The 12310-nt window shown below is 40.3% G+C and overlaps 1 protein-coding gene across 4 annotated transcripts in view; it reads right to left on the bottom strand.

Moving 5' to 3' along the window:
- gramd4a (GRAM domain containing 4a) overlaps window positions 1–12310 on the bottom strand; it is an 87337-nt gene that overhangs the window by 21966 nt on the left and 53061 nt on the right. For 2 of the 4 annotated variants that reach the window (XM_060903054.1, XM_060903055.1), the window contains exons 4-11: window positions 11078–11198; window positions 8518–8603; window positions 5830–5965; window positions 5478–5503; window positions 5258–5349; window positions 1425–1516; window positions 1107–1155; window positions 920–991 (exon numbers count right to left, since the gene is read on the bottom strand). In XM_060903054.1, coding sequence (XP_060759037.1) covers window positions 920–991; window positions 1107–1155; window positions 1425–1516; window positions 5258–5349; window positions 5478–5503; window positions 5830–5965; window positions 8518–8603; window positions 11078–11198 — 674 coding nt within the window. The remainder of the gene's footprint in view (window positions 1–919; window positions 992–1106; window positions 1156–1424; window positions 1517–5257; window positions 5350–5477; window positions 5504–5829; window positions 5966–8517; window positions 8604–11077; window positions 11199–12310) is intronic. The other 2 variants (XM_060903056.1, XM_060903057.1) reach the window with 1 other exon arrangement.

Here is a 12310-nt window from a genome sequence, read left to right as displayed (position 1 = left end):
CACTGTCCTATTCAATAAAGGTGAAAAAGCCCCCCAAAAATCTTTATATATATATTTTTAAAATTCTGAACAAGTTAGAGAAAGATTATCAAAATATCCCAATTTTGACCTACTGACCCGGCACATTACAATTAATTATGGGTGGCAGCCAAGGGGTTAATAATTGTAATTAAGCAAATCTGGGTAGAAGTTATATGCACCCTGGGTACCCCTACCTTCATACCAGAAAGAATCAAATCAGTAAAGAATTGAGGGAGAAGAAGCAATTTGTGTGGAAACTGCTCGTTAGGGCTTAATTACTCCATATCTTCATTATTAACTGCAATTATGCAAATTTGGGTAGAAGCTATATGCACCCCAGGCAGACCCACCTTCCTGCCAAAAAAAATAAAAATCAGTGAAGAATTGAGAGAGAGGAAGTGATTTTTGTGAAATGTAGACGACACTGAATGGACGACGGACCACACATGATGGCATAAGCTCATCGCCTGTCGGCCGGATGAGATTATAATAATAATTAATAAATTAAGGTACGGCGGCACGGTGGTGTAGTGGTTAGCGCTGTCGCCTCACAGCAAGAAGGTCCGGGTTCGAGCCCCGGGGCCGGCGAGGGCCTTTCTGTGCGGAGTTTGCATGTTCTCCCCGTGTCCGCGTGGGTTTCCTCCGGGTGCTCCGGTTTCCCCCACAGTCCAAAGACATGCAGGTTAGGTTAACTGGTGACTCTAAATTGACCGTAGGTGTGAATGTGAGTGTGAATGGTTGTCTGTGTCTATGTGTCAGCCCTGTGATGACCTGGCCACTTGTCCAGGGTGTACCCCGCCTTTCGCCCGTAGTCAGCTGGGATAGGCTCCAGCTTGCCCGCGACCCTGTAGAAGGATAAAGCGGCTAGAGATAATGAGATGAGATGAAATTAAGGTACCTGTGCTTTTTGTGCAACATCAAGGACTAACTGAAACTTTTCAGAGACAGTCAAGTCTTCTTTTGGAGGTTCCTAAAGACAGAAAGAGACAGCAATGAAAAAAAGGTAGAATACACACACACACACGCACGCAAACAGAAAGCATTAGCAGGCCAGAAAATCAGGAAATGACAGAAGCCAAACCTACCACAGGTTCAAAAACTTCAGGCACAATACTCCACTGAATCCTCCATCCTCTGGAAAAAACAGAAACGGCAGACTTTTAAGCTACTTAAAAGTCTTTAACACACTCCTGCTGTACATCAGACATGCTATTCCTTTTCCTTCTAACTCCTCCACACACACACACACACACACACACACACACACACACACAGTCTGCTTGAGCTTCAATTCCACGCTGCACATAGAAAACAGTCCATATACTGTTCCGTATAACTGGTACAGTAAAAGGTGACGTGAATGAGTTTGGTGCAGTGAGACTGAGAGAGTGTTAATGCTTTACCTTGCAATGAGGTAATTCAAGGATAACCTCAGAATGGCTAAAAACAGGAACATAGGAATGGCCCAGCCATACCATGCAGCATTCATGTAGACCTACGGACAACAACACACAAATACATACATACATATACAAAACGCATATATAATACCAAAAGCACTGTGCAATCTGTGCAATGTAAAAAATTCTTTATCCTTATGAGTCACCACAGAGAAACGTCAAAAAATTAAATGACTCTCAAGGTCTTACTGCTGCACGTTATTGAGCAGTATTATAGAGAGATTAAAGGATTCTGAATCCTTCACTTGGAGTTAAAATCATAGTGTATATGCAGAGCTGCAGTGGCAGTGTCCATGTGTTTATGGTAAAAGATCGAGAGTCAAGTAATTTACTGTTTATGTAAAACACTGTGATCTCACCAAAATGCTAACACTAATACAGTGACTGTGTGGTTATTACAGACAGAAAGACAGATTGACAGACAGATCAATAAATAGAAAGACACAGAATCTTCGTGTCCATGTCTGTAGCCTGGCAGTACTGACATGCTGGAACTGCTGCTGTCTTTATTAAAGAAAATTTAATTTTCAAATATAAAAAAGGAGAACAATAAATAGACAGAGTGATGGATGGATGGATGGATGGATGGATGGAGACACACAAACAGATGCAATATGTGGACAGATTATACTGACAACCTCGACAGACAGATATACAGACAAGCAAACATATAAACATACATACAGTATGAGTCAAAAGTTTGTACACTCCTACTCATTCGTAGGTTTTTCTGTATTTTGACTATTTTCTACATTGTAGACCGAGTGCTCTGAGAGCACAGTTTCCCCCGCTGGCAACTAGGCCATAACTCTGGTAAAATGTGACGGAATTGAATAGAATTGTAATATGTGTATTACTGACATATAACAAAGAATCCTGTCAGGTTTCGTGAAATTCCTCTAAAAATTGTGAGAGGAGTTGATTTCAGAAGGTGAGCACCCTTCCTGGGATGGACAGACGGACATTGCTACGACATAATCAGCCTCTGGGCCTTTCGGCCAGCGGAGGATAATAAAAATTGTGAAGGAAGTTGATGTCAGAAAGCAAGCACACCTTGATGAAATTGCCAAAGTACAAGTTTGTTAATAATCAAGGGCATAACTCTGGTAAAATTTGCCCAAATTAAACAAAATTTCAGTATGCGTATAACTGTCATATAACAAAGGCTTTTGCCAAGTTAGGTAAAATTCCTCCACAAATTGTGAGAGGAGTTGATTACAGAAGAACTTACACCCTCATGAAATTGCCAAAGTACAAGTTATTTAATCATAGCTCAAAAATTTTCACAAATGAAATTAAATCGCAATATGTGTATTGCCATCATACAACCCCGATTCCAAAAAAGTTGGGACAAAGTACAAATTGTAAATAAAAACGGAATGCAATAATTTACAAATCTCAAAAACTGATATTGTATTCACAATAGAACATAGACAACATATCAAATGTCAAAAGTGAAACGTTTTGAAATTTCATGCCAAATATTGGCTCATTTGAAATTTCATGACAGCAACACATCTCAAAAAAGTTGGGACAGGGGCAATAAGAGGCTGGAAAAGTTAAAGGTACAAAAAAGGAACAGCTGGAGGACCACATTGCAACTCATTAGGTCAACTGGCAATAGGTCATTAACATGACTGGGTACAAGAAGAGTATCTTGGAGTGGCAGCGGCTCTCAGAAGCAAAGATGGGAAGAGGATCACCAATCCCCCTAATTCTGCGCCGACAAATAGTGGAGCAATATCAGAAAGGAGTTTGACAGTGTAAAATTGCAAAGAGTTTGAATATATCATCATCTACAGTGCATACTATCATCAAAAGATTCAGAGAACCTGGAAGAATCTCTGTGCGTAAGGGTCAAGGCCAGAAAACCATACTGGGTGCCCGTGATCTTCAGGCCCTTAGACGGCACTGCATCACATACAGGCATGCTTCTGTATTGGAAATCACAAAATGGGCTCAGGAATATTTCCAGAGAACATTATCTGTGAACACAATTCACCGTGCCATCCGCCGTTGCCAGCTAAAACTCTATAGTTCAAAGAAGAAGCCGTATCTAAACATGATCCAGAAGCGCAGACGTCTTCTCTGGGCCAAGGCTCATTTAAAATGGACTGTGGCAAAGTGGAAAACTGTTCTGTGGTCAGACGAATCAAAATTTGAAGTTCATTATGGAAATCAGGGACGCCGTGTCATTCGGACTAAAGAGGAAAAGGACGGCCCAAGTTGTCATCAGCGCTCAGTTCAGAAGCCTGCATCTCTGATGGTATGGGGTTGCATTAGTGCGTGTGGCATGGGCAGCTTACACATCTGGAAAGACACCATCAATGCTGAAAGGTATATCCAGGTTCTAGAGCAACATATGCTCCCATCCAGACGACGTCTCTTTCAGGGAAGACCTTGCATTTTCCAACATGACAATGCCAAACCACATACTGCATCAATTACAGCATCATGGCTGCATAGAAGAAGGATCCAGGTACTGAACTGGCCAGCCTGCAGTCCAGATCTTTCACCCATAGAAAACATTTGGCGCATCATAAAACGGAAGATACGACAAAAAAAGACCTAAGACAGTTGAGCAACTAGATTCCTACATTAGACAAGAATGGGTTAACATTCCTATCCCTAAACTTGAGCAACTTGTCTCCTCAGTCCCCAGACGTTTACAGACTGTTGTAAAGAGAAAAGGGGATGTCTCACAGTGGTAAACATGGCCTTGTCCCAACTTTTTTGAGATGTGTTGTTGTCATGAAATTTAAAAATCACCTAATTTTTCTCTTTAAATGATACATTTTCTCAGTTTAAACATTTGATATGTCATCTATGTTCTATTCTGAATAAAATATGGAATTTTGAAACTTCCACATCATTGCATTCCGTTTTTATTTACAATTTGTACTTTGTCCAAACTTTTTTGGAATCAGGCTTGTATAACAAGGCCTTTTGCCAAGCTTCGAGAAATTCATCCAAAAATTGTGAGAGGAGTTGATGTCAGAAGGCAAGCACACCTTCATGAAATTGTCAAATTATAATTTTGTTAATCAAGGGCTGTAACTCTGGTAAAATGTGACCGAATTTAATGAAATTACAATACACGTACTACCGACAAATAACAAAGAATCCTGCCAAGTTTCATGAAATTCCTCCAAAAATTGTGAGAGGAGTTGATTTCAGAAGGTGAGCACCCTTCCTGGGATGGACGGACGGATGGACATCACCACGACATAACCCCCCTTCAGGCCTTTTGGCCAGCAGGGGATAACGAAACGGAGACATCAAAACTATACAATAACATATGGAACAGATATGGAATTATGTGGTAAACAAAAAAAGTGTTAAAAAATGTTTCATATTTTAGATTTTTCAAAGTGTCCAGCATTTACCTTAATGATGCTTTATACACTACTGGCATTATCTTAACCAGCTTCATGAGGTAGTCACCTGGAACGCTTTTAAATTAACAGGTGCCTCGTCAAAAGTTAATTAGTGGGTTAATTTCTTGCCTTCTTAATGTGTTTGAGACCAAACAGTAAATAGTAATTAATAAAAATACAGTAAATAGTCCAATTCCACAACTGTAGTAATCCATATTATGTCAAGAACCGCTCAACTAAGTAAAGAGAAATGATATCCATCATTACTTTAAGACATGACGTGACTTTTAATTAATAAAAATAAAGAAAAGACATTGAATTAGAAGGTGTGTCCAAACTTTTGACTAGTACTGTATATAGACAGAGAGACAGATAGAGAGAGGAAAGCTCAGTACTCACAATAAAGGCAATGGCTGACGTGTACACTGAGTGCCAGTTGGATAAGGCTGACAGGTTCCTCAAGAAGTTAGTTACAGGTCTGGCACCTCGCTCTTCATACATCACACACACACACACACACACACACCCTTTTTAGAATTATAATACATACATTACACACTTTCACAAACTATTTGAAAAGAAGGAAAGCATCATGACATAAGGCGTAAAAATGACTCACTAAGTCGCCTCATATTTTCTGTTAACCTGAAAGAGAGAAGAACATTGGTCACATGGGTTTTGTCGATTTCTACTCAGACACAAAGTTCATTATTAATGATTTCTGTCTGAAGATTATAGTGTAAGCCTGCTTGTAACTCAAAAGGTGGTGAGGTTGAACATTCTAACAAGCTCCTCAATTAAATCTTAGTGGTTTAAATGAAATGTGATGTCAAATTCACGCCATTCCAACAAATTGTGCAGACATAAAGAGCTGTTTAACAAAAAAGACCAAAGAGACGAATGATTTAAAATGATGAAACAGAACATGTAGAGGAGCTTCTGCGTTCATCAAGGTGTTCACTCTGCTCTACCTCTTAGCACTGAGCGGCTCCTCCGGCTCCACTGTGTTCTCCTCCGGCTGGAAACGGAAGTCTTCGATGTAAACCCCAAACCGGTCGTAGAGCCACTTCTGCAGGCGAGACCACAGTGTCTCTTTTTGTTGCTTCTCTGAACAGAGAGAGAGAGAGAGAGAGAGAGAGAGAGAGAGAGAGAGAATAACTGACTCGCCTAACTCTATTAACCTAATTTACTCCTCTGTATGTGTGTGCGCAAGACTAGCTCTCCTGCTCCACATTCTACTCCCCAAATACAAAAGGGCTCCTCTGGCCTAGATAAGACTCCACTACAAATTTATATCACAGTCTGAAATATCAGGCTCTGATGCTCCTTTTAGATGAAGAGAGCCTTTTATATGAAAAAGCCCAGTTTTACACACAGACAACACATCAGAGAGATGATAAACGTTATCCCACCCGTCATGCTGTAGATCTGTAGTACAGATTTAAGTATTTGAACCTTTTTTTTTAAGTTGCCTTAGTACATACACAAGACAACTGTGTTTATTCTATCCACATTCACTGGATATGAGCAATCATGCATTCTGATTGGCTAATCTACTACTAGGATATCAGCTCATACAGTGGTGCTTGAAAGTTTGTGAACCCTTTAGAATTATCTATATTTCTGCATAAATATGACCTAAAACTTCATCAGATTTTCACACAAGTCCTAAAAGTGGATAAAGAGAACCCAGTTAAACAAATGAGACAAAAATATTATACTTGGTCATTGATTTATTGAGGAAAATGATCCAATATTACATATCTGTGAGTGGCAAAAGTATGTGAACCTCTAGGATTAGCAGTTAATTTGAAGGTGAAATTAAAGTCAGGTGTTTTCAATCAATGGGATGACAATCAGGTGTGAGTGGGCACCCTGTTTTATTTAAAGAACAGGGATCTATCAAAGTCTGATCTTCACAACACATGTTTGTGGAAGTGTATCATGGCACGAACAAAGGAGATTTCTGAGGACCTCAGAAAAAGCAGTGTTGACGCTCATCAGGCTGGAAAAGGTTACAAAACCATCTCTAAAGAATTTGGACTCCACCAATCCACAGTCAGACAGATTGTGTACAAATGGAGGAAATTCAAGACCATCGTTACCCTCCCCAGGAGTGGTCGACCAACAAAGATGACTCCAAGAGCAAGGCGTGTAATAGCCGGTGAGGTCACAAAGGACCCCAGGGTAACTTCTAAGCAACTGAAGGCCTCTCTCACATTGGCTAATGTTAATGTTCATGAGTCCACCATCAGGAGAACACTGAACAACAATGGTGTGCATGGCAGGGTTGCAAGGAGAAAGCCACTGCTCTCCAAAAAGAACATTGCTGCTTGTCTGCAGTTTGCTAAAGATCACGTGGACAAGCCACAAGGCTATTAGAAAAATGTTTTGTGGACGAATGAGACCAAAATAGAACTTTTTGGTTTAAATGAGAAGCGTTATGTTTGGAGAAAGGAAAACACTGCATTCCAGCATAAGAACCTTATCCCATCTGTGAAACATGGTGGTGGTAGTATCATCGTTTGGGCCTGTTTTGCTGCATCTGGGCCAGGACGGCTTGCCATCATTGATGGAACAATGAATTCTGAATTATACCAGCGAATTCTAAAGGAAAATGTCAGGACATCTGTCCATGAACTGAATCTCAAGAGAAGGTGGGTCATGCAGCAAGACAACGACCCTAAGCACACAAGTCATTCTACCAAAGAATGGTTAAAGAAGAATAAAGTTAATGTTTTAGAATGGCCAAGTCAAAGTCCTGACCTTAATCCAATCGAAATGTTGTGGAAGGACCTGAAGCGAGCAGTTCATGTGAGGAAACCCACCAACATCCCAGAGTTGAAGCTGTTCTGTACGGAGGAATGGGCTAAAATTCCTCCAAGCCGGTGTGCAGGACTGATCAACAGTTACCGGAAACGTTTAGTTGCAGTTATTGCTGCACAAGGGGGTCACACCAGATACTGAAAGCAAAGGTTCACATACTTTTGCCACTCACAGATATGTAATACTGGATCATTTTCCTCAATAAATAAATGACCAAGTATAATATTTTTGTCTCATTTGTTTAACTGGGTTCTCTTTATCTACTTTTAGGACTTGTGTGAAAATCTGATGATGTTTTAGGTCATATTTATGCAGAAACATAGAAAAATTCTATGAAAATTCATAGAAAATTCTAAAGGGTTCACAAACTTTCAAGCACCACTGTATACTGTGAGTTGAGAAAAACAAAACGGCGGCGCGTGTTGCTGAACCAACCGAGGACAAAATAAAAACTCTACTCGAAAACAAAACCCCAAAAAATAAAAAAAAGCAACAAAATATGGAATGAAAGTATTTGATGGTCAGAACATATCTTTTTTTATTTTTCAAGAATTATTATTATTATAGCATTTTTCACAAATTGCTACTATGCATGTATGCAACTTGTCCCGTCTGCTAAGCGGAAATGATTTTGTCGGACGTTTTGTATAAAGTTTTTATTCATCAAATTTGAAAAAAAAAATTTGCTCTGTTTTTTAAAATCCAGTGAATGTGGATAGAATGAAACAGTTATTCCACTCAATCTTGTCGTACACGGCTTATAGCCAAATCAGCTCATGTACAACTCAATTTAATGGAATAACTTAAATATTTAATGCTTTATACTTTCTTACCGTAACCTGCACGTGGTTGTTTACCTGTGCCATTTGCGGAGGGTGACTGTTGTTTACGGGACATCTGGGGAGGAGAGTCTTCTAACCTGATACAGGAAAAAAATCAAGAGAAAATGTGAAATAACTACTCAATACTTTATTCATGAACAAATCACCATACTGTGCTAAATGTGTTCCTTGTCTATCCCTTATCTTTAAAATCTTATTACATCCCAAAGCCACTGATATTTTAACTTGATTTAAATATCAGTGTTGTCAGCAATGTTTTTGTGAAAAAGAATTAAGTGAGTCAACGTAAAAGTATTTCTTTCGTATAACTGACGAAAGAAGAACAGGTGTTCGTGGACTCAGACTATACAACAGGCTTGCACAGACAGTACTTCAGCATTTGACTGTTGGAGAATGCTGCTATGTCTGTGAGGAATCCAGGATCAACAGGAGGGAGGCGATAACAGCTATTTTTAAATCCCAATGAGTGGAAGCAAGGCTTGTTGAGCCCACTATGGAGAGTTCTGCCCTGGGGGCAATAGCAACATACACTAACTTGACCCATTACAGATCACAGCAGGGCTGAGAAAGTCAACCGGGGCCAAAACCGAGCCTTAGACTGATGTTTTATTCCCTGTAAAACAGTGAATCTTGTCCTTCATTTTATCTACACAGCATGTGTAGTATATGAAATAATGCAGACTGGGCCAAAATAGATATTTTTTTAAAAAATAAGCTGTAATTCACTTAAAAACATCAGACACGTGTGTTTGTTTGTTAAAATGTAGCTGAATGAAAAGTAATGATTCCTTAAGACAGTATAGTGAACCAGTTTTGGTGATAAACTTTTTAAAGGGAGCAGAAAGTATGTGTCCAGTTTTAATCTGTGCTTTTAGGGCAAAGATTCAGTGACTAAAATCACAATCATTTGTTTAATATATATTATTTACCAGCTGGGAGGTCCGTATCATGAAATACTATGACCGAGGCCTTGAAAATACTGACTGAGGCCTCTGGGCTGAGGTCAGTATTTTCAAGGCCGAGGTCACGGTATTTCACGATACGGACCGACCTTAAGCTGGTAAATAATATATTTATTTTTCTTTACCAAATTCTAACAGAAAATGAAAGCACCCGAAAGGGAAACCACATTTAGAACAAACCTGATTCAGACAGTGCTGGATACTTCTCTGGAAAGACGTGAGCGAGGACGGCTCGTACACGTCACCATTTTTCTCTGTTGCGGATGTGAAAAAGTTGCACAGCAACATGTTTAGTTCTTCGCCAGGTACATCTTCCACCTTTCGACCTTCATTTAGGTTTCGACAGAACTTCCCAAAGACACTGAGGTCATAGGTCGTCTTTTTTGTTGTATTTTCTGCCCTTTGCTCCTCAATAAACTGCTGGATTTGCTCGGTGTTAGCAACAGTTACAGGTTTTCGGCTTTCTCCTGAAATGTTTTCTTTTATTTCGTCTTCATCAGGGTAGTAAAACTCGCTTTCGCTGTGAACACTGTCATTATTGCTATCCATGCTGTAAAATTAATACTATTATACTGAGAAATGCGAAAATAAATGTTGACAAAAAATTGCTACTACGTTTGTTGTTGTTGTTGTGAACGAGCGAGTCGCCAAAGGTCCGTAACCGGGGTCCGGATCGTAGGATTCCAGACCGCTCGCAAGCCAATCAGAGCGCACGATTTGATGGAAACCGGACCGCGAAACAAATAATGTCAATTATTGATCATAATGTACCAATGAAGCTAAAACTAACAGAATAATTGAAGATAAAACAGTTTTTTCCCTGTAAAGCGATCTTGGGATAATGAAAGGCACTATAGAAATTTAACTTATTATTATTATTATTATTATAAAGCAGCCGCTTTGTTGACCTTGCACATTATCTCTCATCTCATTATCTCTAGCCGCTTTATCCTGTTCTACAGGGTCGCAGGCAAGCTGGAGCCTATCCCAGCTGACTACGGGCGAAAGGCGGGGTACACCCTGGACAAGTCGCCAGGTCATCACAGGGCTGACACATAGACACAGACAACCACTCACACTCACGGTCAATTTAGAGTCACCAGTTAACCTAACCTGCATGTCTTTGGACTGTGGGGGAAACCGGAGCACCCGGAGGAAACCCACGCGGACACGGGGAGAACATGCAAACTCCACACAGAAAGGCCCTCGCCAGCCGCGGGGCTCGAACCCGGACCTTCTTGCTGTGAGGCGACAGCGCTAACCACTACACCACCGTGCCGCCCACCTTGCACATTATTAGCCAGCTTATTATTTAAGGTCATAATTTAATGAACCAGATGTGATTTAATATCAGCCAATGCTTAGTTACAAATCACAAATATCACAAGTCTAAAACACGCTATAATTCTTTAATCTTAAAATTAAAATACCATTAAAGGAAGCATGGCATTTTGATTGATGATTATCAGATCGATATTGATGATCATGCACAATATGGCCAGGAACAGTGACTAAAAAGAAGAGCTTTGATTTCATGCAATTAATTATGCATGTGAATATACCTGTGCATATTTGAGCTCTGTGCTCACCTGGCTTTTAGCACATCGTTCATCTTTTGCTCCAAATCCACTCTCCTGCAGCGCTCCCTCTCCAGCTCCTGCTTGAGCGTCTCCACATTGGTCTCCTCTCGCAGCTTCCTCAGCTCCTCCTCTGTAGACATAACACAAATCACACTCGCACTACACTTACGAAACATAAGTAGAGGAAAGTGCATTGTCCCTTCCTGTTTTATAAGAATAATGGTGATGAGGAGAAAGTAAAGGACGTCTCAGTTCAACTGTGTGTAATCGTTCTTTCTTTTCCCCGCTGAGAAGATAACAGGTCCACGTGACACACTCCATAGCCTGCCTCAACTCTCTCCTTCTATTCAATCATCAAGCTATTCAGCATAAATATCAGCTGATCCACTGCCTTTCCTCCAGCTGTACTGAAGGTCATAAATATTTTAGTGCTAAAACTCGTGCCTTTCAGCCAAAGGTAAACCAGAATGAAAGCCTTCTATCTGTAGACCGCACTCCCCATAGAGAGTCTCATTAGCGGAAGTGTTTGAAGGGAATTTTGGACTGTAGGGGGTCTGCAATTGTGAGCTTAAGCGAGATGAGAGCTGCAGCACTCCCGTTCAGCTTCGCAAAACTCCACATTCATGCACCGCTCCGACAACACGTTATGCAGTCTTAGAAAAATTTGGGCTACATTCAGTGGGTGAGATTGCTCGATTTAGGAAGACTGCACAACCTGGACCTCTTCAGATATTTCAAGATATTTCCATCAAACACTGTGGCAAATCATGCAATGGTGTGAAGAATGCTATCTGTGGACTGGAGAGAAGAATTTAGAACCTTGAAGCCTTCAGAGACTGTGAACAAATATAAGCGCAGAATGACTCAGTCATCATGACCTGGTTTTCAGGGAAAATGCAGGCAGATCATGCACAATCAATAGATGGAGAGTTAAATACACCCAGTGCAGTATATCAGTGCATCTGAAAATGCATTACTGCTTCTAATCCATCCGACTGAACCCCAGCAACTCCACCACCATCAGCTCTCCAACACAAATTCAGTCCTGTTTCTTTCATTGATTATACAAGCACTGGAACTATGGCACCAGAAAACTGCAATAGATGGGACTTGGGGATGGTCCTAGTAGCACCATTCAAACAAACAATCAAACAAACAAACAAATTCGAAGCGGCTATACCTGTACAGGGTATTTTTATGACACAAACTCAGCCTTGTCGATGTTATTATAAGCCTAATATT

The sequence above is a fragment of the Neoarius graeffei genome, chromosome 21 (assembly GCF_027579695.1).
Source record: "Neoarius graeffei isolate fNeoGra1 chromosome 21, fNeoGra1.pri, whole genome shotgun sequence".
Lineage (NCBI taxonomy): Eukaryota > Metazoa > Chordata > Actinopteri > Siluriformes > Ariidae > Neoarius > Neoarius graeffei.
The sequence above is the reverse complement of the archived record's forward strand: the minus strand, read 5'-3'. Positions and strand labels throughout refer to the sequence as shown.